A 26,687-nucleotide genomic window follows, 5' to 3' on the forward strand; every position below is an offset into this window, starting at 1 on the left:
TCGAATTTCCGGTGAACTTCACAGCCATCTACCGGAAAGATCGCCCTCCTTTTGAAGTCATCAATGGTTCAGGTAAACTGTGTGACGTAAGCGATTATTACAATAAATTTGAACTTAAAATGGCTCTTGTTGTAATCTTTCCATGAAGCTTCTGATCTTTTAGTGGATAATGTCGATGAAGGTACACATCCAGACAAATTAGAATGATGTAGGAGGCAATATATCAATCGTTCAGAAACCACAACTTGTGCCTCGGAAAGTGAATAAACATGATGACGGACCAGCTAAACGGATAACGGACATGAATATGGCCACGTGGAATATAAAGACAATGCTAGCCCCAGGAAAGATGCAGGAGGTAGCGCAAGAAATAGAAAAAAATGGTATACAGATAGCAGCAGTACAGGAAATTAGATGGGTTGGAACGGGTAGAGTAGACAAAAAAGACTTCACAATATTTTATAGTGGAACAGAACAAAGGACAGGGCAGAGAGGTACAGGCTTCATAATAACTAAGGAAGCAAGAAAAAGTATACTGCAGTTTGTGCCAATATGTGATAGAATAAGCAAGCTCAGAGTTAAAGGATCATTCAGAGACATAACAATTATAACAGTGTATGCACCTACGGAAGACAAAGGTGATCAAGAGAAAGAAGAATTTTATGATAAGCTGGAGGAAACATTAGAAGAAACACCTAGATATGATTCAATTATTATCATGGGAGATTTTAATGCACAAATTGGCAAGGAGGATAGGAGAAAAGGAATAAGTGGAGTCTATACCTTACATAGAGAAAGCAATAATAATGGCCATCTACTCTATCAGTTTGCAATTAGAAACAAAATGATAATAAAAAGCACGTGTTTCCCACATAAAGATATACATTTGGGGACCTGGAGATCCCCAGATGGAACAACAACAAACCAAATGAACCATGTTTTGGTACGTCACAGATATTCCTCCTCAATCACAGATATTAGAAGTTGCAGAGGACCTAACTGTGACTCTGACCACTTTCTTTTGAAAGTAAAAGTTCGAGAGAGAATAAGAACAACACAACAGACAGAAAAAACTAAAAAGAATAAAATGGAATATGCAGAAAGGGAAAAAAGAAGAAATCAGACAAAGATACCAAGATGCAATAGCTCAAAAAACACAAAGTTGGACAGCAGAGGAGAGGAGCTCAACCGAAAAACACTGGGAGAAAATACAAGGAACTCTAAAAGAAGTAGCAGAAGAAATAATAGGAGAAGATAAACAAGTAGGGTAAAAAATGTGGTTCGATGAGGACTGTGAGAAAGTAATAAAGGAAAAGAACGAAGCTAGACAAAAAATTATACAAAGAAAAACGAGAAGAAATGTCGAAAGGTACCGATAAAAAAGGAATATAGCTAATAAAACATGCAAACAGAAAAAGAAGGAGATAATGAAGAAACAGGTGATGGTGATAGATGACTTGAGTAGACAAAATGAAACAAGAAAAGTATATACCGCAATCAAAAAAGTAAATAAAGGATACCAACCAAAGGAAATTGGCTATAAGGATAAAAACGGAGCATTGATAGGAGATCAGCATAGAAAATTAGAGAGATGGGCAGAATATTATCAAGAACAACTAGGAAAAGAAGAGGAACTAGTGGGAACAACAGGAATAGATGGATACAATGAGGGAAGCATTGAAGACCCACCAACAATGGAGGAGATAGAAATAGCAATTAGAAAAGCGAAAAATAACAAAGCACCAGGAGAAGACGGTATAATAATAGAAATGCTAAAGATGGCAGGACTGACAATGAAAATTGAAATCCATAAACTCCTGGAACGGATCTGGAAAGAAGAACAAATGCCGGAAGGATGGAAAGTTGGAATAATATGCCCAATACACAAAAAAGGGAATCGAACGGAATGTAGTAACTATAGACCAATAATGCTGCTAAATGTGGTGTACAAAGTCCTTAGCAGTATTATTAATGAAAGACTGAAGAAATATACTGAAGCTATAGTAGGAGAATATCAATGTGGATTTAGACCAGGCAGGGGTACAACAGATCAATTATTCGTTATACAACAGATAATTGAAAAACACTATGAATATGCAATAGACCTCCTAATTCTATTCATTGACCACAAAAGAGAATTTGATAGTATAAGGAGACCCGAACTGAGTAGAGCTATGCAAGAATTAAAAATCCCCATGAAGTTAATAAATTTAATAGAAATTACAATGAAACAGACCAGAGCAAAAGTGAAAATAGGGAATGAAACAAGTAGAGAATTTCCATATTACAGAGGAGTCAAACAAGGAGATGGACTGTCAACACTCTTCATACTAGCATTACACGTGGCCGTGACCGGTTAATGAAAATAATTTCTGGAGAATAAGAACTAATGAAGAAATTAACCATATACAAGGGAAAGAGGATATTGTGAGATTTATTAAATCACAAAGAATGCGGTGGCTGGGTCACGTACAGAGAATGGGAAAGGATAGAATGCAAAGGAAAGTGATGCAAGAAAAAATATATTCAACAAGAAGAAGAGGAAGACGAATGACAAGATGGCTAGATGGTGTCCTGGAAGATTTGCGTCACATGAAGGTGAAAAGATGGTGGGAGATTGCAGAGGACAGGAATAGATGGAGGCACATAGTTGAGGAGGCCAAAGCCCATGAGGAGCTGTAGCGCCTTGTGGTAAGGTAGGAGGCAATATGAGCACCTATTCTCACGGATAATTTATTTTTAAAGCCACTGTTATTGTTATACTGCCAGGATGTGATGTTAATCATCATCATCTCTTGCCATTTCCTGCCTCCTGCTGGATCAGCATAGAAGTCAAGCCTCTCCATTTCTTCCCGGTCTTCCACCACCCCTCTCTTTCCACGGTGTACCAATCTTGTCCTCTTCTCCTAACACTCTCCGCTATCTGCTCTTTCCACCGACATCTTGGTTTCCCTCTTAGTCTTACTCCTTGCTCATGGTAAGCTCTTGCTGGTAGTCTTTCTGCATCCACCCTCTTCGTGTGTCCGAACCATCTCATCTGTGCCTGATCTATCCTGTCCTGAAGCTTCACCACACCCACTGTCTGTTGGATCTCCTCATTCCTTATTCTATTCCTTCTAATCTTCCGCAATATACTTCTTAAAAATGTTATCTCAACTGCCAGCATCTTTTCTTCGTGTCTCTCTGTCATTGTCCAAGTCTCTGCTCCATACATAGTTATCGGTATATGAATGTTAATATCCATAATAAATATTTTCATTAAATTATATTTGATTTGCAAATAAATATTTACAGAAGGTTTCTTCACTGTTTCTCGAAAATTAGACGTAGAATTGCCAAAAGTGTTATTGAAAAGTATGTACAACAAAACTTTCGACGAAATGAGGGGAATGTTTACATTCAAGATTTAGCTAATTTCTGAAAATCCATTAGTTTAAGATGTAGAATAGTTTTCATATGTTTCTACAACAAACACACATTTTCAAGTCTCAAACTGGTTGCCTGCAGTAGTTTCACTCAAGGTTACGCAAGGCATGTTCAGTATATAACCATAAAGTACTTTGTGGAAACTCTATGATATAACAAAAAAATGCTATAAAATATTTGCTAATATACCCATGAAGACGAAACTTTGAATGCTTGTTTTCTTGACACCACTGTGTCAATGGCGAAAGTCCCGTAGCACAGGAAGTGAAATCCCTGTGTTAACGACGGAGGCCCCGTAGCGCAGGAAGCGAAATCCCTGTATTAACGGCGAAAGCGCCGTAGTAGAGGAAGCGAATCCCTGTGTTAACGGCGGAGGCCCTGTGGCACAGGAAGCGGTATTTTATTCAATTAATCTCTACCACTTATTATGATACTGGTGAATTTGTTCATTTGAAGAATTTACTTGACGATGGTGTTTGAGATTCTGCATTTAAAAAAATGTTTATTTGGAATTAAATTACTACTATTTCCAGGGGGAGGATTAATAAAAATGGGGGTACAAAGTTGCGAAAATTACCTGGCAAACTCTGGAATCATTAATTTATTGTTGTTTTCTTTCAGTTATCCCGGCTTGGGTAAAAATGGATATGAGGATAATAAGAGACCCTTCCGTCAACGAAAATGATCAGGTAGCAACAACATTTCAAGATATTATTACTGTACTAACAAAATTCTCCCTCTCTTTCTTGATTTGGAAAATTCGCGGAAATAAATAACAAAATATCAACCTAAGACCAGTCCTTGGAAAGTCACTTTTTGAAATTAGATGAGTTACAGTTACGAGAGTGATTCAAATAAAAACATTAATTATTTATTATGAGGCAAATGAGGAAATACAGAAAAAGTATACACGTAGTCCCCATGACGTGCGCTTCCAGCTCTTCGGAAGTGCATGGACACCGCGTGAGAACAATTGTTTTGGTTGTGACTGTAGCCACTCATGCACCGCGGTTTTCACCTCATCATCGCTTCGGAAATGCTTGCCTCCCATCGCCTCTTTGAGCCGTCCGAACATATGAAAGTCACTGGGGGCGAGGTCTGGTGAATAAGGTGGGTGTGTGAGACATCCAAATTTCATTTCCTAAATTGTCTCAACAGTTAAACGGACAGTAAGCGGTCGGGCATTGTCATGCAGTAACAATACACGTGAAGTCAGAAGTCCTCGTCGTTTACTCCTGATTGCAGAGCGAAGGTGATTTTGGAGCAGATCTGCATAAGAAATAGTGGTCACCGTTACTTCCTTTTCCATGTAATGTTCGAAAATTATCCCACCTGCATCCCAGATGGGAGTGAGCATGACTTTTCCTGCTCACTCTTTCCTGCTCACTCTTTTTCCTGATGGCGACGAGCTGTGGCGCCATTCCTTGCTCGATCTTTTTGTTTCAGGGTTTGAAAAAACAAGTTGTTTTTTTTAAAAAAAAAAAAACAATCCACCTGGGTTCAGGTGGGTTTAATCGTTTTTTTCTGGATTAATTGTTTTTTTCGGGTTTAATTGGGTTTTTCTGGTTTAATTGGGTTTTGTCGAGCTTTTATAAATAAAATGTGAATACATGTAATATAATTCACCTTTGTAATTGCCGCTCAACCTACCCACTGCACTTCTCCACCCAGCAGACCACAAAAAAAACTGCTAAACCATTGTAATGTTTATTTTTTATCCTTTATTCTCTTATGATTTCCTGGTTACCTCTGTGCCTAGCAAGTGTATATGTTTGAATTGATATTTGTCTAAAGTACCTGCAGAATCTACAGCTTAATATAGGCCTATATAATTTCTTATTTATTTATTTATTGAGAAAATTTCAGATACAGCACGTAGCCATTTTACACTGAAATCAGTAACAATGAAAATAACAAAAAAGAACAAAAATAAAAATAGCAAAATAAGACAAAATATTAATATAAATAAGTCAAGATAGCACAATTAAATATTATTTAGCAACATATCTTCTGATGGTTGACCGAAAGGCATATTCTGTGGAAAATACATCAGCACTTGATGGGAGGTCGTTATATTGAGTGGGAAGTCTGTGGAAGAGCAATCTTTTTTGAATTTCCAGTCTAGGCTTTTTTGTGTAAAGGAGATTTGTGTTGCGTGTTGAGCGCATAGGCACTCGAAAGTGGAATTCCTGGAGGAGCGTGTTGCAACGGATTTTGCCATTGACAATTTTGTAAAGATACCTAAAATCATTCAGTAAACGGCGCTGATAGGGAGTCTGTAAGTTTAGAAAGGACAGGAGATGTGGTGTTGGAAAGTTGCGTAATGAGGGAACCCTGTAACGAACTATAGCCAGGAAAAAGTTAAGAACAGAATCGATTCTGGAGAGCTGAGTGGGACATGCCATGGACCAGACGGGAGAGCAGTATTCTATTATTGGGGAGATGAATGATTTGAAGTACAAGGTGAGGGCTGAGATGTCACTAATTTCGGTGAAACGATACAGTAAACCTAAGAGACGCATAGCCTTTTTTGTCGTGCCTGTAATATGTTCTTCAAATGTGAGTTTTTGGTCGAAAACAATGCCTAGGTCTTTATGAGAGGATACTGCTTTGATGTTATTGCCAGAGATGGAGTAAGATGACCTTAGCAGGTTCTTTTTGAGAGAGATGGTGAGAGTAGTACATTTTTCAGGATTTAAAGTAAGTTTCCATGTCAGGCACCATGAAAAAAACGTTGTTATGTCATTCTGGAGAAGATGAGCATCGTTGGAAGTGGAGATTTCTCTGAAAATCTTACAGTCATCTGCGAAGAGAAGATTAGACTAAAGATTAAACTTTTGTATTGGTGTACTGAGATCTGATATTTCCTTCTACTTTATATCATTATTACAAGTGTTGTGCATTCTAGATAGCAAAATTAATCTCGAGTTATAATGACAGTCGTGATCGCATTCTAAGAATCTAAAATGCAATCTTTATTAGTATACACCTCTATGGCGTTCCTTCATTTCAGAAATCATTGAAATACCAAAGTTAATGAAAAACCCACTGGGTTTTGAAATGGGTTCTCTCAAGTTAGCCCCCTGGATAGAGCACCCAGGTTTCATCTCCTGTAATAATTATTTCCAGAAATCCATCACCTTTGACCTGGAAACAGTTCCTCAGACGCATCGATGCGACGGTCTCTCAATTCAGCAGTCAACTGACGTGGCACCCATTTCGCCGACACATTTTTGAATCTCAGTACATCATGAACAATATTGTATGCTGAACCAACACTAATATCCAAAATGGCGGCTATTTTCTTCACAGTAATACGCCTGTTTTCCTTCGGAAGCTCTTCAACTGCAGCGATGTTTTCGTTCGTCACTAGCGATGTGCCTGGCCCGGTCACGGGGCGTCCACCACACACGTTTCGCCGCTTTTAAACTTTCAACACCCCTCGTACACTTGCTGCAGGGACACACACGAATCACCGTACTTCGCTTTCATCCTTCGATGAATTTCAACTGGTTTAACACCTTTACCACTCAAAAAAAGCATCTGCATCCTTCTTCAGTGTTGCAGCCAATGATGTATGTTGCCAACTGTTGGTCATTCTTTCAACTACAAGAGTAACTCCTGTCAACATACAAACCAATCGTAGAAACTTTTCGGAACTTTATTCCACTTTTAACGTTTTTATTTGATTCACCCTCGTATAAGTACTTGCTCAAAATGTAAATCAGTAACTTTGCTCAAACTTAGCTATGTTACAATTAGAGTTAGTTTATTCTAGATGCGATATAACAGGCAGGAGTAGGCTTCCCTTTTCTGTACTGACACGATCATTAAATTATAATAAATCTCAGACGTATATTAAAATACGGAAGAAAGAGACTCGACAGTAAATATTTATTCTTGAAAATTACGTTACACAAAAATATTTGCTCGCAAGAAATACAAAATTATTTTTTTGATCCTATGTTTTCTCTCTGTAAAAGTAATTCTTAATTTCTTACCCGTTAGGTACCGTCAAACAGGGTAACTTCCTACAGATTTTGGCATATTCTAATGTGCCCTGCAAAATCCGTGGCGAGTGACAACAGGAAAATTATACGCGAGGAACACTTTGTCCTTTATAAATGTACTGAAGGTATACCAAAGAAATTCCAAAATATTAAGGGGGCAAATACGTCAGCATTTTCGTGACGGAAGTTAGCCGGACCCTGTAGCCGAGTGGTTAGCACATCGCGCTGCGACGCCAAGGGTTTGGTTGTTTGTGAATGTCCATTCATCAATTTCATCATTTCATCACTCATCCCTTTCTTCGCAAATTAGCCAAGAGGCACAAAACGCGAAGTAAAATAAAAATTAAATCAATCAATCGTGACGAAGTTACCCCAGCAAATGGGATAACTTCGTCATCTCTGCTTACGTTCCTAGCAGGTCAAAATTACTCCCATGAAGAGGTAAGATCGTCACGCAAAATCAATCAAGCAGTCATCATCTTTACATGCCTCGCACGTGTAACATCAGAACTATGCATCAAGGGAGGAAGTTGGGTGCAAGTACATTTTGCTTTGGCCCTGTTTGCAGCATTTTCTCGTCATATATCCTCTTGTCATACAAGTGACGTTTGTGTGTCTTTTCTTTTTTTAAACATTGAAATATTACAAGTTTAGCATGTTACCCCGTTTGACGGTACCTAAAAAAAGTAACCATTGTAACTAGTTTCTTCTAAACATAGATAGAGATACAGAAAGAGAAAGAATAAGAGAAAGTAAGGGGAGGAGGGGAATGTAAGGGAAATAGAAATAGATAGAAAGGGATAGGAAATGCATGCAGAGGCGTCGCTGGATAGCCAACACAAATAGCAACGTGAGGAATTGTCAGGGACATTTATAACAGACTCCCACACATAGACAGAGAGAAGGACAAAGGGAGTGAGGAAGAGATAAATGGGAAAGGGTAAGACAGAAACCAAGATAAGAAAAGTGAGTCAGAGTAAGAGAAACCAAAAAAAGAGAAATAAATATAGAAATGAGACAAGAGGAAGGGGTCAGAGATTCATCTTAGGAAAACGATGTAAAATAACCACAATAGAAAGAGGAAGATTGAAAAACGAAGAAGTAAAGACACAGAGAAAGAAAGAGAGAGAAAAGTAAAAGCAGAGAAGACAGAGGGAAACGGGAGGGAAGGAAAGAAACAGTGCAGGAAAGGAAGAGAGATAAAACTAGGTAGAAAAGAAGGAGATGGAAAAGGAAGAGAGAGAGAGAGAGAGAGATAAAACTAGGTAGAAAGGAAAAAGATGAAAAAGGAAGAAAGAGAGATAAAACTAGTCAGAAAGAAAGGAGATGGAAAAGGAAGAAAGAGAGATAAAACTAGGTAGAAAAGAAGGAGATGGAGAAGGAAGAGAGAGAGATAGATAAAACTAGGTAGAAAGGAAAAAGATGGAAAAGGAAGAAAGAGAGATAAAACTAGGCAGAAAGAAAGGAGATGGAAAAGGAAGAAAGAGAGATAAAACTAGGTAGAAAAGAAGGAGATGGAAAAGGAAGAGAGAGAGAGAGAGATAAAACTAGGTAGAAAGGAAAAGATGGAAAAGGAAGAAAGAGAGATAAAACTAGGCAGAAAGAAAGGAGATGGAAAAGGAAGAAAGAGAGATAAAACTAAGTAGAAAGGAAAGAGATGGAAAGGAAGAGAGAGAGAGAGAGAGATAAAACTAGGTACAAAGAAAACAGGGAAAAGAGAAGCGAGAGAAAGACGGAGAGAGAAATAGTGTGTGGAACTCTTAGTAGCCATGACAATCGACGCAGAGAACATCTGAATACATTTCTCTAGCTACACCAGAGCAAACATGAAGATGAAACGAAGAAGATAGAGAGGAATACAAGTGACAGAGGTAACGAGAAGAAAGAAAGAAAAAGAGTAAGACAAAGAATAAGCAGGCAATCAGAGATTTTCACTGCAGGAAATCTTATTCATATTTCGGATTTGGAAAAATACATACGAAAGTACACAAACACACACACACATACAACGAAACCAATTCGTTTTTTGCCTCAGCATAGAAAACACACACACACACACACACACAAACAGTTTTTGAAGAAAATCAAATCACTGCCTCTAATATAACAATTCCTTGCTTTTAGGTGATAATTTTGGATTCAGTAATTGGCTTCTACTGGTTCGATTATCGAGTTCAAGCAGAGACAGGAATCTTCTTCTTCATCGCCGAGGAATTCATGAACCAAATGTGGGTCCCCGAGATCATGTTCCACCCTACGAAGATTTCCGAAACGAGCAACGGAAGGTGCAGTCTGGACACTCTGAGCTTAGACACGTATAAAGGAGAACATCCTTATCTGAGATACTTCATGACGTAAGCTTAGTATTAAGATTTCAATTGTATAAATTATTGTTATTGTTGTTTATGTTTATTAACGCTAGATTACCTGACTGTGAAGCTGTTAGGAAAGCCGCCCACAGAAGTATTTTTTTGGGGGGGGCTATCATCAATTGTTAAGAAAACTATCATAAAACATTGCACACTAGGATAATTTGCATAGACATTCCTCCACGCACCGCATTTTCTCCATGTTGATCCATGTAAACATCCCGCAACTTTCTTCAAACTTACGTTTCCAGGTATCCTTTCGGGTGCCCTTGCCTGTCAGGCCACCACCGCTCTTTTTTCGATTTTCAACTGTTAATATTTTTCTACAAAATTGAATATTAATTCCTACGTTGCCTACAGTGTTCCCAATATTTCTGTATTAATTTTGTTAAAAAAATCCTAAAGGTAAGGTATGTAGGGGCCTATCATTTACTCGTAGCTGAACCCGGTCATAGAAAACCTACAGCAACGAGTGGGGTTCGTCGTGATGACCACACGTCACTCCGTAACTGGTCTGATGATCGCTCACCTCTGCTGAGGCCATGTGGGAGTGAGGCCGGCAATCGGTAAGTATATCCTGTCCCAGATAACTGTGTAGCAAGGCAGCGCATAGCGTCAGAGAAAAGAGGGATGTCTATTGGTCAGAGCGAAGCAGAAGGCACTGATGGGAAGGCTGGTAACTTCAGTGGCTTCTCCCCAATCCACGCAATTCCGTTTCTCTCACGTGTTCATTGGTGGAGCCGTCTTGTTTTCGTTTGCCTGCTCCACAGTTAACTGGGACAGATTATAGTTAGGTCCTGGCTCTCACGGGCCGTCGCTCTACGGGTGTTCTAAATTGAAATATGCGCGTACTATATTCAAATGTTTAGTAACGCAATGTTCCACCATTACAGCTGCACCCGTCAATTGTTTTGCGACATGGCCTTCGATGCGTACCCAATGGATGTGCACAAGTGCCAGTGGAAAATAATCCCAAGTAAGTCCAGCTCCTATTTAATTTTGTATTTGATGTAGTCATTGGCTTCTTGGAAGTTTCTTTCGACCAATCGACAAGTATAGGTTAGTAAGGAAATTTCATTGATTCCTTTATAGTCCAGGAGGCCTTAGAAAGAGCGCTTCGCGGGCTAACAGCAGACGTCGCTCGCACACTGTTGCCGATACTCTCGTGTCGTCTGCTTCTCAGCCGAACAAACAGGCCGAGGTAGCAAGAGGCAGAGGTCACTCACCCTTCCAGAAGGGTGCAGCGAGCTAGCTGTGGCAACCGGGCTCGCTCATTCGCGGACCTGATTGGTTCTCGCAGACACATCCATATTGTTGTCTGCTGCAAGCCCACGAAGCGATCTTTCTAAGGCCTCATGGAGTATAGTTGAGTTTTTTGTATGAAGTTCACTTTATGCACAGATGGGCTAATTGGGACTGGACCTACAGTTTAAAGCGATTGGAACCATCATGTGCCCCCTTGGGGCCAGAGGATGGAAATTCCAGTAATGTTTTTTTTATCTTAACATTGTTATTAGTTTATAATAATTATTATTATATGATTATTATCAATTCTATTTCATTTTATGTCAACGTCCTGAATCCGTCGCCCATATCACTTGCCCATTTATTGAGCAATATCAGAAAAATGTCAACCTGTATGGTCGCCTGCTCCACAGTTAGTTGAGACAGGGTGTAGCTTCAAATTTATTTTTATATATTGCTGGGAAGAACACATTTGAAGAAATTTCCCTGTGCAAGGAGAATGACTACTATTTGCAAATTTCTGGGTTATATTTCTTCATCACATGTTTCATTAATCTTACACAAAGAACTAAGATATAAATAAAACTGCTTCTAAATTGTCAGTTACCTCTGGAATTGCTCTATTGGTTTTCACTCATGTTAGAAAAGAGGAACTTCCTATAATAACCTGGAAGAAGTTCCGGGATATCGCATGAGAAGGCGCCACTGAGCAGCACAAAGCAGAGACACTGACGGCATAAGTGCGAACTACGTGGAGGATGAAACACCATAGTGCTAAACTTAAAATCGAATTGATATGCTGATAAAAGCTTTGTCATAACTTTGCTACAACGTAAAAGTGTCAAAAATGATATTACATAGTGAATTCCAACCCGAATTTAGCTTCCCTTCCACAATAAATCTGGTTCTTCTTATAAATGTTGTTTCTAATTCCCTTCTCACCTAGTTCACCAATGGATAATATTCAGCTGGGCGTCATCATCACGCAGTGCGCTTCGGGAAGGAACAGCATGAAGTCCGCACACAGATTCGCATGTTTTAAGAAAAGCGTATGAGAATCCTTCATACAGCTAGAAATATGTGATATTTTATACACATTTCTGATCACGATAATCATGCCTTGAATCACTTCGGTAAAGATCATACGCACAATGCTTACCCGGCACGATTTCAACGCAGGATCTGATCTGTTTGTCCGAAATATGGCGGCGGAGCGTGATTTCGCGCAATGAATTGTGGGGGAAGTTGTTCGCTGAATATCATTCATTGGTCATTCGTCTTCAAGAATGCAATTAACTATAATAGATAGAATAAGCCACTGGAGTTACTGTGTAACAGAAATGGTTTATACATCAATGAATACAGCATATCTTCAAGTTTATTGTCGCACGTTGTTAGTTTCAGACGCCGCCACTGGAGGCGTGAGCGTTTGCTTATCTTCTCTAGTATTGCGCAGTCATAATGGACTGTCAGAGGCATATCATAAGTGGACATGCTTGAGAATTATCGAATGCCACAATTGCGTGAAGATATAGGTGCTGATTTAATTTTCCTCCGCATTTTCGTAAAGAAGAAACCGCCTATTTAATCGTGAAGTACCGACTTGGATTGGTAGTGGTAGCACGATTCCGTGTCCACCTTGTTCGCCTGATTTAACCCCAGTAGAGGTACTTAGCCGGTTGACAATAATCTTTTGAGGCTCGAATCATCATTTGAGGCTACCCTAACCTACCCTAACCTAACCTACTCTAACCTACCCTAACCTACCCTAACTAACCTACCCTAACCTACCCTAACTAACCTACCCTAACCTAACTAACCTACCCTAACCAAACCCAACCCAACCCAACCCAAGCCAACCCAACCTAACCTAACCAAACCCAACCCAACCTAACCTAACCTAACCTAACCTAACCTAACCAACCTAACCTAACCTAACCTAACCTAACCTAACCAACCTAACCTAACCTAACCTATCAAAGGGCCTGAGGGGTCCATGTATTTTTTATGTCTGGCAACACTGCTGGGGGCCTAGTGTTGGCAATACTGTGGGCCCTTACTGTAGCCTTTTATGAGGGGACCTATTGTCCCCTTTTTACATTTGGCAACTCTATTGGATGTTCCTCCTTTGAGGGTTGGGTTTTGCCAACCCATCCGAAGAAAATTCCACTATATGGTTTTTTACTGGCTAAGCTAACCTACAAATAGGAATTGGCAACACCGACGAGGCTCGAATTATCATTTGAGACTCGAATCATCATTTGAGGCTCGAATCATCATTTGAGGCTCGAAATCATTATTTGATGCTCGTCGGTGTTGCCAACCCACTCTACAAAAATTCTGCAATATGATCTTTCACAGGCTAAGCTAACCTACAAATAGGAGTTGGCAGCACTGACTTATAAACCCACTGGGTCCTCTTGGCATGTTCTTTCATGATGTGTTGCTAGGCTATTGGGCATCTTGGCGTATACAATGTATATATTTTGAGGGGGGTTATGGCTTTTTATGCTGTACGAATACTGGGAGCTTGACAGTGACAACCAACAGAATAGGTAAACCTACATCCAGGAACTGGCAACACTAGTTTCTGACAGTGAATTTGAAATAAAATATTAAACAAAATACATGAGTAAGCACTGTGGGTACAAATAGTACCAGTGTTGTGCCCCCAACTCCAACTGGGGAACTGGGGGAAATAATTGTACAACAATTTGTACCTAATTGTACAATACTTGTACCTAATTGTACAACATACATATACACAGACATAAAAGAGAGAGCCTTCCCGCAACTTACTTCATGTACAATTTATATGATTTTACAACTGTAAAAAGAAAGCATATGTGTTCTGTATGTACACATTTATTCTTATTTTTTGAAGTTGAATGAAAGCACATGTTTTTACGTTCTCGTAATAGTAACCTTGCTCCACTGATTTTAAATTGCTTCCATCCGCTTTTTTTTCCGTGTTATTTCCGTATGCACGCAACATTCGAATGAAACACGGAAGGAATGTTAGTATAGCAGGCTCCGAGTTTACAATTTATTAAATTAAACAATAATTTATGTAAGAATATACTTGTACTTACCGAACACAAAATAATAAAAGCACATGTGAATGTTTGCGTGTGTTCATGTTATATGACGACTGAGTAAAAAATAATATTGACTCCCCGAAAGATAAAGTTCCTAGTTCGACATCAGATGCATGCAAATTTTATGTTTTGCTCTCCAAAATCTTGATTTTATGTTTGTGCTATTTGTCATACAGCAGAGGAGGAGAAGAGTGGGAGAGAGGGGGGTACTATCAGCGCCATCTATTAGCAAACAATAGAACTATTTCCATATGCACCCAACATTCGCCGTCAAACTTTTTCAACACCCAAACATTTTAAACGTCTTTACGTAGTAATACGATCAGCTGAAGACGTTTAAAAGAGTACTCTTAGTCGACGTAGCTAATTGCTAGGGCCCTTATATTACTAAAATATTCTTTGATTTGCACATTCTCATACCGCCATATGTTGTTCTAGTTGACTTCTTCCAAAAAAATGCTAATTAGCGAGAGTTAATTAAGCAAGGCAAGTAAAAGAAGCAAAATAGAACAACATATGTGCCGGCGTGAGAATATGTAAAAATTCGATTCAGAGGTGGATCGAATTAATATTAGGGGATATTTTGCATTTTTTCCCTATAATGTACAAAACATTTACCGTACATAATCTTTTCCATTTACAACAGTATAAAATAAGGGGAATGTGTGACAATATCCATATTAATTAGGAAGGTATGTTGTATGCTAGGTTAGCTAATTGCGTTTTTTTACAGCTTCACTGTATAGAGGGAGGATGGAAAAAGAGAGCTCTACGGAAACTGACCCTCTTAACAATGTTGTACGCCCGTGAAAATTATATATAAATAAGACTTAAGCGTATTATCTGCTTTCATGTCAGATTTTACCAACCTGTGAGCTGTAGTGTTTAGGTGACAAGCGACCTGCTCAAATATGATACTGTTGACAATGTTGTACGCCCGTGAAAATTATATATAAATAACACTTAAGCGTATTATCTGCTTTCATGTCAGATTTTGCCAACCTGTGAGCTGTAGTGTTTAGGTGACAAGCGACCTGCTCAAATATGATACTGTTGACAATATTGTACGCCCGTGAAAATTATATATAAATAAGACTTAAGCGTATTATCTGCTTTCATGTCAGATTTTGCCAACCTGTGAGCTGTAGTGTTTAGGTGACAAGCGACCTGCTCAAATATGATACTGTTGACAATATTGTACGCCCGTGAAAATTATATATAAATAAGACTTAAGCGTATTATCTGCTTTCATGTCAGATTTTGCCAACCTGTGAGCTGTAGTGTTTAGGTGACAAGCGACCTGCTCAAATATGATACTGTTGACAATATTGTACGCCCGTGAAAATTATATATAAATAAGACTTAAGCGTATTATCTGCTTTCATGTCAGATTTTGCCAACCTGTGAGCTGTAGTGTTTAGGTGACAAGCGACCTGCTCAAATATGATACTGTTGACAATATTGTACGCCCGTGAAAATTATATATAAATAAGACTTAAGCGTATTATCTGCTTTCATGTCAGATTTTGCCAACCTGTGAGCTGTAGTGTTTAGGTGACAAGCGACCTGCTCAAATATGATACTGTTGACAATATTGTACGCCCGTGAAAATTATATATAAATAAGACTTAAGCGTATTATCTGCTTTCATATCAGATTTAGCCAACCTGTAAGTTGTAGTGTGTAGCAACAAGTTATTACGTAATATAATGATGTCATATCAGTCGTGTTGTTTTCTGATTGGCTTAGTGTCTCGAGTAAAAAACAGAGATTTTGATTGGCTAATAATTTATATGTGGTGTTTTCTGATTGGTTTAAGTAAGCAAGATTTCTATTGGCCGTCTAAATCTATATAAGCCGGAGCACAGCGCTGATTTCTCACCTTTGCTGGATTGGCAGAGGAACCCACGTGGCGGGGGATAGAACCTGAACGGGCTCCACCAAAGTATAGGAGACTAGAAGCATATAATTTGGCGGAAAAAACCCAAGTAAGGTCATAGAGAATATTTCAAAAATAGATTTTTTTTTAAAAAAAAGTTAACAATTATATTTTGCATTGCACGGCATTCGGTATTAAATAACATACCCCCAAAAAATCTCTGCATTATGCGTTCTGTAAAAAATTGCCCTACGTGCCAAACTGCTGTGTCAAGTAAAAATTTTCAAAGGCACTGTCGTACTTGTGTGCCGGGAAAGCGAATATGTGCGACCAAACTGTGCTCTAAGTGTGGAAAAAATATTACTATTGCCAACTTCAAGCGACACCAGCTTACTTGCAAGAGCACTGGAACATCTCTACCGCAACCTTCCAAGCGAAAGGTAGAAGTAACCTCTCTCGATGCATCGCCACCTGCCAAACGCGTCAAGCTGGCGAAGAAAGCAGACCGATTTGCGTTTGAGTATTTATTAGAAGATTTTGACATAACATCAGACAGCTTCTGCGATGTGCGTAGTTTTCTGGAGAGCGAGCGAGCTAAGATAATATCCATCCTCAACGATGCATTGGCCACACACTCCAGTAAATTCTATGCTGTGCTATGCTGCAAGTATAAGAAACCGACTGATGAAATATATAAATTCTTCCATGCCACAAAATCAAAAACACTGCATCAGGCAGATGTCACTGACCTCGACAGCATCTACGACAAGTTTGTCGAGGAGCTTGTGGCAAAGCACGAGGAGCATCAGGCTGAAGGCTCGGGCGGTTCGCTGTGTGGCGACCCCCACGAACTTTGTCTGAAACTTAACAAATTCCTGCCACTGGCAGGGTCTAGCTATATTGCCCTGCCACCCGAGGTTGAAGCAAGGAAAGCGGTTCTCAATATTCAGAACAAAGACACCAAATGCTTCCTCTGGTCGGTGCTGGCAGCATTGCACCCTATACCTTGGGAAAACAGTCCACGCTATGTTGCACACTACAAGCAGTATGAGTCGGAACTGGAGGATGCAATGGCCGGGATTGCCTACCCTGTAGAAGTCTCGCATATTCGCAAGTTTGAGGTTCGTGCTCGTGACTTGTTGGGCCTGCAATTAGCCATCAATGTTTACGGTCTCACCGAGGCAAACAACGTCTACCCTATTCGGGTAAGTGATGTAGATGATGATAGTGCACAGCGAATTGACCTCCTACTCATCAAAAACGAAACCCATCACCATTACACCCTTATCCGTTCCCTCTCTCGGCTTGTTTCGAGCCAACGGAGCAGTCATAGTCACCATGTTGAGGTGTGTCGCAGGTGCCTGTCCACTTTCGACAACCAAAAACAATATAAATTCAAACACTCTCGAGGACCCAACATTGCTGCTGAGAAGCTAGCTCGCCACATGCTCTACTGTGGTACCAACAAGCCTGCACGAAATATCCTGCCCGAACCTGGTGCAGTAGAGTGCTTTCGCATGCACAGTGCTATGGTGAAGCATCCTGCCTTTATTGTAGCAGACTTCGAGGCCTTTCTTCAACCTCTGTCTAACTGCGAGCCCAACCCCGAAACATCCTCTACCATTCCTTTCCAAATCCACGAGGCCTCGAGTTACTCCTATGTTGTGGTGTGGCGAGACCAACATATTGCCTCCGAGCCCTATGTGTATCGCGGTCCCGACCCGGCCAAACACTTCCTGGAGAGAATGCAACAGGAAGGCATCAAGATAGGGAAGGTGCTGTTGGCCCCCAAGCCCATGCTACCTCTGTCTCCGGAAGACAAGCATCAGCACGAAATAGCTCTAAATTGTCCTGTTTGCAACTCGGTCTTCACTGGCGATAACAAAAAGGTCCACCACCATGACCATTATGGGACCGGAAGCTACATTGGCCCGTGGTGCAACAGGTGTAACTTGAGAGCCAGGGACCCGCGCTTCATACCGGTCTTTTTTCACAATGGCTCGGGATATGATTTCCATCACTTGGTCACACATCTAGGGTACGACAATGCGAGAATCAATGTCCTGGCACAGAACGAGGAGCGTTATATTAGCATCAGCAAGTGGGTGTCGATCCCCGACTCAAGCAGTAGTATCGAGCTTCGGTTCCTCGACTCTCTGAGGTTCCTCCAGGCAAGCCTGGATGCTCTTGCTGGGAAGCTCAGAGACGACCAACTAGCCATTACCACATCAAGTTTCCCGAACTTAGATGTCGCACTCATCAGGCGTAAAGGGGTCTACCCCTACGAATACGTCACCGACCCTTCCAAGTTCGAAGAAGAGTTGCTGCCTCCCCAGGATAAGTTCTACAGCCAGCTGAGAGGTTCAGGTATTACCGACGAGGAGTACAAGCATGCTCAGTCTATGTGGGTCGAGTTGGGTTGCCGAACTTTCGGTGATTACCACGATGCATACCTGAAGCTTGATGTGACGCTTCTTGCCGATGTGTTCCAGGCGTTTCGGGCGACTGCGATAAACATTTACAACCTGGACCCTGTATATTTTTACAGCCTTCCTGGACTGGCATGGTCGGCCATGCTCCTGCTGACTGAAGTTGAACTTTCACTTATCTCTGATGTTGATATCATGCTTTTCATCGAGAGAGCTATCCGGGGCGGCATGGTCCAAGTGTCGCAACGCTTCGCACACGCCAACAATCGCCACATGGCCACTGGTTACGACCCCTCCCAACCATCAAGCTACATCATGTACACTGACGTGAACAACCTTTACGGGCACTCCATGATGCAGCCACTCCCAACAGGACAGTTTGAGTGGGTTGATTCTTTATACCACGACATCGAAAAAGAGTGCGACGAGTTTGGGTTTTTTGCCGAGGTGGACCTTGACTTCCCCGAGAATCTGCAGGATACATTCTGCGACCTTTCGCCTGCTCCGGAATTCAAGTGTCCACCTGGCTCGGATCAACCGAAGCTCGTCATGGACTTGGAGCCCAAAAAGCGTTATGTGCTACACTACCGGAACCTCCAGTGGTTAATGCAACAAGGGGTCTCGGTCAAAGCAGTTCACCGCGTGCTCTTGTTCAGGCAGTCTCCATGGTTGAAGCCGTACATCGAACTGAACACCAAACATCGCACTGCTGCCACTTCGGAACTTGATCGCGATTTTTTCAAATTAATGAACAATGCGATATTTGGGAAGACCATGGAGAATGTGCGAAATCGCGTTGATGTGAGGTTGGTGACGAAGAAAACACAGTGTCGTCGACTTGTTGCAAGCTCGCTGTTCAGGTCTCGAACAATTTACAACGAACAGATGTCTCTGATTCACATGAACCGGGGCGAGGTGCTACTCAACAAGCCCATCTATGTGGGAGCTGCAGTTTTGGATCTGAGCAAGTTGTGCATGTTCGAGACATATTACGACATACTACGTGCACACTACAACCACAATATCTCGCTCCTCTACACAGACACAGACAGCTTGGTGTACCATGTTCGCACGGCCGATGCATATGGTGATATAGCCAAAGTTCCAGCTCTTGTCAAGCTCTTCGACACATCGGGCTATCCCCAGCTAAACCGGTATGAAATTCCACCCCGGAACAAAAAAATACCCGGCAAACTCAAGGACGAGAAGGACGGGGATGTGATTGTGGAGTTTGCTGGACTTCGTGCCAAAGCCTATGCAATTCGGGCTGAGGGTTCTGTAACAAAAAAGGCCAAGGGTGTAAGCAGGCAAGTGGTTCGGGAGCACCTCAAGTTTGAGGATTACCTCGAGTGCCTCAGAACAAAATCGCCCATTCTACAAAAAGAGCATCGTATCCAAAGCGTCGATCATGTGCTTACAACTAATATTGTCAGGAAAGTTGCTCTGGATGCACACGACGACAAGAGGTGTATTCTTGAATGTGGGGTCCATACACTTCCGTGGGGCCACTATCGCCTCCAAACTAGTAAGGCCTGCCCAGAGTGTAACAAAAAGTAATAGGCAATGCGAAAAGAAAAAAAAAATCATTTTGTTAGTCATTACAAAAAAAACAAAAAAAAAACACTGACTGTCATTACAAAAAAAAAAACTTTGACCGTATTCTTAAATAACCAGCATGCCTATGAACTTGTTCGGTTTCAAAAAACAGATCATCATGGAAACTGCACCGTCCATACCAGATCATGAAGTCTTACCTTCCGTGTTACCTAAACTCAACGGCCTGTTGATCATTCACCTCAACAGCATTTGGACGAAATTGGATGAAGATGTCGGCAAAACTTTTTACGTCTTCAACAACAATTTACATTTCTACGAAATTCCGATCGGTGGGAAACTTCAAATCGTCGTGAATCCGGAAAACGTAGGCGAAATCAAAATTTCTACTGGCAAGAACATTTTTCGAATGAAGCACGACAAGATGCTTTCTAACATTGCGTACGATGTTTCAGCAGGAGATTACCTGTACGTGGAACTCCTCGGAGATTACGACAAACTCATTCCTCTCTTCGTAGAATTACGAATCGTCTATCCTATTATAAATAACCGTTAACCAAAAATGCCTAACGACATTTTCGGCAACACCAAGCGTGTAGACCATGCAGAAGAGATTCTCATGTTGGACGTTCGAGTTAAGAAGTTGAGGACCGATTTGATCGCTTTGCAGGAGACCTTAAACAAAAGTTTAGAGTCGGAAATCGCTACGCTCCAAACGCAATGTCTCGACCCCATTCTGAAAATCGATTCCGAACTGAAAACGCTCATAAAAAATTATGTCGACGTACCTTCTTACGACAACGTTCAAAATATACAGTTGAGCGTGGATTCGCTTCAAAATGATTTGGCCAAATTACAGCAATTTCAATCGAAAAATGAAGATTTGGAAAAATTGAAACTCGAAATCGAAGAACGAACTTCCGCAATCGAAAAGAATTTCTCCGAACTTCAAACCGTGGTGAACGATATTGATGTAGAACGCTTGCACGTCGTCGTTTCCAAATTACAAGAAGAATTCACCGGCACGTTGGAAGAAATTAAATCCAAGTTACAGACTTTGGAAGATACCATGACGAACCTACCATCGTCGGACGAACTGCAGGTCATCGGTAAAAGCGTCGCGAACATAAAAATTCAATTGGAGGCCTATCAAGATTTCGAACACATTCAAACCACCATCGCTACGCTTCAGGCGTCCTTGGAATTGATCAACGAGGAAATTAAAAATATTCGCGCTGAAGCGAGAGCGTTGACGAGCATTCAAGACACGTTGAGCACGGTTCAGCAGAAGATCGAATATTTAGAAAATTTGAACGTCGAATCCAATCTCGCTCATTTTCATCACGTACTGGACAACATACAGGGTGACTTGGAATCGTTACGGACGAGCGTACCTTCGAGCGAAGATTTGGAAAAATTGAAAACGGCGGTGACGGCACTATCCGAATCGAGCGACATCAAAATTTCTTTGAGCGATCTCGAGAGTAGGGTGGCCAATCTCCCCACCTCCAAAGAATTGCACGCTTTGAAAAGGAACATATCACGTATGCTGAAACGACTGGAAACGGAAACGGCGAACGTGGAACAGATTCGAGACGAAATCAGTTCGCTGGTGTCGACGCTGCCCACTTCGCAGAGCGTCGCCGATCTTCACACGCAGTTTACAGAGATGCAAAGCATCGTGAACGATCTTACCGAGAAGAGCTCGAAATTGAATCAAGTCGAGAACCTTCAGAACATCGTCGTCAACATCAGAGATCAAGTCGGAGTGCTGGAATCCACGCAGGAATCGACGCTGACTTCTTTCGGTGCCAAGTTACAAGAACTCAACGAAAACTACAAGCAGTTGAACGTGGAAGTGAAAATCAAACCGTCGTTGTCTGCCGTAACGGATACCATAGTCGAGCATTTGCTGCCCATCGAAAATAAACTCGGACACGTTCACAGTAATCTGCTCAGCGTCGACACTAAATTCGCTAAACTGCATTCTCTGCAAGCCATCGAAATCAACAGCGTACCCAATCAACAGAGAATCTCCACGTTCGTCGAAGGTAACAAACTGTACATGTTACATCCTTATCATCCGTACTACAAGTTTCTCCTCGATGGCACGATTCAGATAAACGAATTCTCGTACTGGTCTCACGGCAGAAAAGCTAGCGTTCCCACCATGACTTTGATATCGAATCGTGGTGTCCAGAAAGCGGGAAACATTCCTCTGGCACGTTGGAACGAAACGCGCAACATATATGAAATACACGAAGACGAAGATCTTACCGTTTTCGACGTGAGTGCCGGCGATAAGCTGATCATTCAAAACACGAGCGAGGTACCACCATCTTTGAATCCCATCACGCTTGTGCTTCTCTTGAAACGTAATCTCTAAAAAAAATGTCTAGGCAAGCCATCGTCGAAGAATTGCATAAACCTGCACGCCGTAACTACGAACGTTTGGCTGTGGTAACCAAGGGCATCGACGACCTCTGGCAAAGCGACCTCGTGGAGATGAGTAGCGGCAATTTGAAAAACGTACATAAATTGAACAAGGGCAACAAGTACCTCCTCACCGTCATAGACACATTTTCGAAATTCGCATGGGCTCTACCTTTGAAGGCGAAAACGGGAACATGCGTCACGGAAGCATTCAAATTAATTTTTCGCGAAAGCGGCGGCAGACAACCACGGTTTCTGCAAACGGACAACGGCAAAGAATTTTACAACTCCGTATTCCAAAAGTTTATTCAAAAACACAAGATTCGACATTATTCGACCTTCAGTCACATCAAAGCCAGCATCGTGGAAAGATTCAATCGAACCTTGAAAACACATATGTGGAAACGATTCACATTTCAGGGAAATTACAAATGGGTCGACATCCTGCCGGAACTCGTCGACACCTATAATGATACGGTACACAGAACGATAGGCATGAAGCCAGCCGACGTTACGAAATCTGACGAGCAGCGTTTAATTTCTACCGTTTACTGTCCAAAGTACACACCCACGACAAAAAAAGCTAAATACAAAATTGGAGACCAGGTGAGGATCAGCAAATTCAAACGCACCTTCGAGAAGGGATTCACAAAAAATTGGAGCACGGAACTTTTTACGGTGGTTCGAGTTTTACCCGGAAACCGACACACGTATATAATAAAAGATAGTAGCAGCGAGATTTTGAAAGGAAGATTTTACGAAGAGGAACTCTCTAAAACGAAACACCCCGACACGTACCTCATCGAGAAAGTATTACGCAGGAAAGGTGACAAACTGTTTGTCAAATGGCTGGGACTTCCGGAAAAAAGTTGGATCGACGCAAACGAAGTGATCTTGTGAGTACGTGGAATGTGGTGAAGCGTCTACCGGATCCGGAAAGTCAAACGAGAAAAAAAAAGAACGGCGAGTTGCTTCCCGACAGCATCCGCTGTCTGATCGTAGGTCCTTCGGGGTGTGGGAAAACGACTCTGCTCGTGGACAATTTTCTCCTCGCACCGAATTGGTTAGATTGGAAGAACAGGCACCTGTACGTGTTCTCGAAAAGTTTGGAGCAATCCAAATACCAGCAACTGATGAAAGTGTACGATGGTCTGGACATTGCAACGTTCGCTTCGGAAATAAAACCACTCGACGATTGTCGTGAAAATTCAGTCGTTGTGTTCGACGACGTCATCCTGGAAAATCAAAATGAAATTCGCAACTTTTTCACGCAAGGTCGTCACAAAGAAATGGATTGCTTTTACCTAACTCAAACGTTTTCCAAAATTCCAAAACAGTTACTACGCGACAACGCTAATTTCATATGTTTGTTTCGTCAAGATCACACCAACCTCAAGCACGCGTACGATGACTACGTAGGCGGAGACATGAACTACAATCAATTTTCGGAACGCTGCTCTTCTTGCTGGAACAGTGACGATTTCGGATTCGCGACGATCGACATGACGAGGAAACCCATCGACGGAAAATACAGAAACAAAATCAACGACTTTCTAAACGTTGCAACGTTGTGAGAAACGACGTGTATAAATAACGTCATGACGAAACGAAAAATCGAAGACGAAAATCTCAAGTTGCGAAAATACCTCGCGAAACGCTTCAAAGGTTGGAAATCCGAGAATCGCGGATTCTACGAAGAGAAGAAACGTCAGGATCAACCCGTGATCGATGCCATCAGCGGTCTAGGTAAAGAAATTAAAAGTGTCACGGAACAAAATAAAAATTTGATCAACGAACTCGTACCACTCGCAGCTAAAAGTTACACTGTACCCACGCCCATTTCGAGCATTCCTTCGACGCCGTTCGAACTGAAGGACGTACCGGCACGACGTCGAGCCATAGGCAGCACGTCGTCGGATAAGATCGAGTTGGGACCTTTGGCACGAGACTACCTGAGCACGGGGAAGTTCGACAAGGATGAAGTGTTCGGATTGTATCCGAGCATGGAAAGCAACGAAGGCGGCGGTGTGGTGTGGAAGATTGGGAAATCGAAGGTGACCTTCGAAGGCAACGACATTAAAGTCAATTTAGGCGACAAGGATAGTTGGAACAGGTATCCGGGTACGGTGGGACTGTGGGAACTCGTCGCCAAAAAGCAGCCGAAAGATTACACCGACGAAGATTACCAAAGTTACAAGGAAATTCTGATCATGACGGATGCCTTGTACCAGAACAACGACGCCTCGCAGAATAGGGTGAAATCGAGCAGCGGCGAGAAGTACAGGAATCTCATCAAACCGATTTGGAACCAGGTCAAAACAGGCAGCGGCGTCAAACGCTACAACACGTTACCCAAAGAATTCGTTTGGGTGGACGACGTTAGGAAACTCGTGGACCGATTGTTGGTGATAGCCGGCGAAGAGAATGCAGGCAATCGTAATTTCTACAACGAGAAGGTTGGCATCGTGGACATGATCAGCACGAAACTTTCCAACTTCATCGTGAACGACGACAAGGGCATAGGTTACCTGATCAAAATCATCAACACGCTGCCTCCGAGATTCTGGAACGTGGCCGAAGGAAAGGGACTCGTGAACGACATCATCAACAAGTTACCTTTCGAGATGCATCTACCTGGCTACCAGTACTGCGGACCGGGTACCAAACTCGAGAAAAGATTGGAGAGAGTAGACAAGGGTGTGAATCCGTTGGACGCCGCATGCAAAGATCACGACATCGCCTACAACACCACGCAGACGGATCTGGACGCACGTCACGAAGCAGACAAGAAATTGGAACATGCAGCTTTCGAAAGGTTCGTGAGCAGAGACGCATCGTTGGGTGAACGGGTCGCCGCACTGGGTACCACCATCGCCATGAACACAAAACAAAAATTGGGATGGGGTATATAAATAACATACAGTAAAAAAAAAATAAACATGGCTTGCATAACTGATTTGCCACCCGAGCTACTATCTAAAATATTCAAACAGGCAGTAAACGCAGATGTTAATAAACTTGTAATCATAGCGAGATCAACGCCGGATTTTCGCATCCCTTGTGAAATAGTTCTCAAGGACCGTCTTCGGGAATCAGTGGAATGAGGTGCGGCGATCTCGACACTCTTCTGTCGGCTGCAGGGGAAAAATTGAACGAGAGGTTGGACGAACTGCACGAGGCGAGGCAGGGGAGAAGACGGGGCACCGATGATTGGAGAAAATCTAAGCAGGAGAGGGAAGAAATCATCACGCACATCATCGCGTTTTCGGAAGCACGAACTTTCTTCCTCTGTTAAAAAAATATTCGATACAAAAAAAAAATCTCGTGAAAAAAAAATATATATAAATAACACACATTGTGAAAAATTAAAAATTCTTTAACACCCTGAAATTTCTCTTTGATATGACGAGTGAAAAAATGAGTGACCTCCAAGCATTAAAACAAATGCTAAATTTGTCAGTCGAGTATGTAAAAATTCAGGAATTGGAAGTCGACAAACCTTACACGATAACTTCTGGTTCAATCGTTTCTACCCAGTATGGTCCCAAGGTGCGTCTGTTGCTCAACGGACAATACAGTCTATTTTTACCAGATCGATACGCCAGCATGTTATCCGACGAGAAGCTAGCTATCTTAATCGAGAACAAAACTCGAATCGTGTACAAGGGGACAAAGGAACTTCTTGGTAAGAAAACAAGGCATGTAATAGAATTTGTGTAACGGGGCTACGCGGAGTATATATAAAATAACATCCATTGAAAAAAAAAATCTCAGAACATTTATATATAAATAACATACCGTGAAAATAACACATAGAGCATCAACATGAAGCCCAAGGGTGTCGTGTACCAGATACCATACTCCAATTTAAAAAATCTAGGTGCCCTCGATGGGTTACTCACCAAGAAACAACGCGAGAAGAAACGTTCTTGCTTGTCGAAAGGACACGGAATGAAATTGCTGCTCAGCACACCTCAATTGAAAAGATTGCAGCGTTCGCGGAAACAGCAAAAGATCGGAGGTTTCATATTCAGCATCCCGGCCATCCTGGCAGCATTGGGGGCCGTTGGAAGTTTGGCCGGCGGAAGTGCCGCCATCGCGAAAACCGTCATCGACTCGAAGAAGAACAAGGCCGAGTTGGAAGAACAGAAACGTCACAACCTGGCCATGGAGAAGAAAGGAGGAAAGGGCGTGATGAAAAAGTTTAAAAAAAAGAAACAGCAGCACTCACCAACCGAGACATT

At 41.7% G+C, this 26,687-nt stretch overlaps 1 protein-coding gene across 1 annotated transcript in view; it reads left to right on the forward strand.

The window, feature by feature from the left end:
* The first annotated feature begins 301 nt into the window (after window positions 1-301).
* LOC145999748 (glutamate-gated chloride channel subunit beta-like) overlaps window positions 302-26,687 on the forward strand; it is a 45,432-nt gene continuing 19,046 nt past the window's right edge. The window contains exons 1-4 of the mRNA XM_083137034.1: window positions 302-743; window positions 4,048-4,115; window positions 9,561-9,790; window positions 10,699-10,781. Of these exons, the coding sequence (XP_082993160.1) occupies window positions 302-743; window positions 4,048-4,115; window positions 9,561-9,790; window positions 10,699-10,781 (823 nt within the window). The remainder of the gene's footprint in view (window positions 744-4,047; window positions 4,116-9,560; window positions 9,791-10,698; window positions 10,782-26,687) is intronic.

The sequence above is a fragment of the Lepisma saccharinum genome, chromosome 15, assembly GCF_977018435.1.
Source record: "Lepisma saccharinum chromosome 15, izLepSacc3.1, whole genome shotgun sequence".
NCBI classification, from domain to species: domain Eukaryota; kingdom Metazoa; phylum Arthropoda; class Insecta; order Zygentoma; family Lepismatidae; genus Lepisma; species Lepisma saccharinum.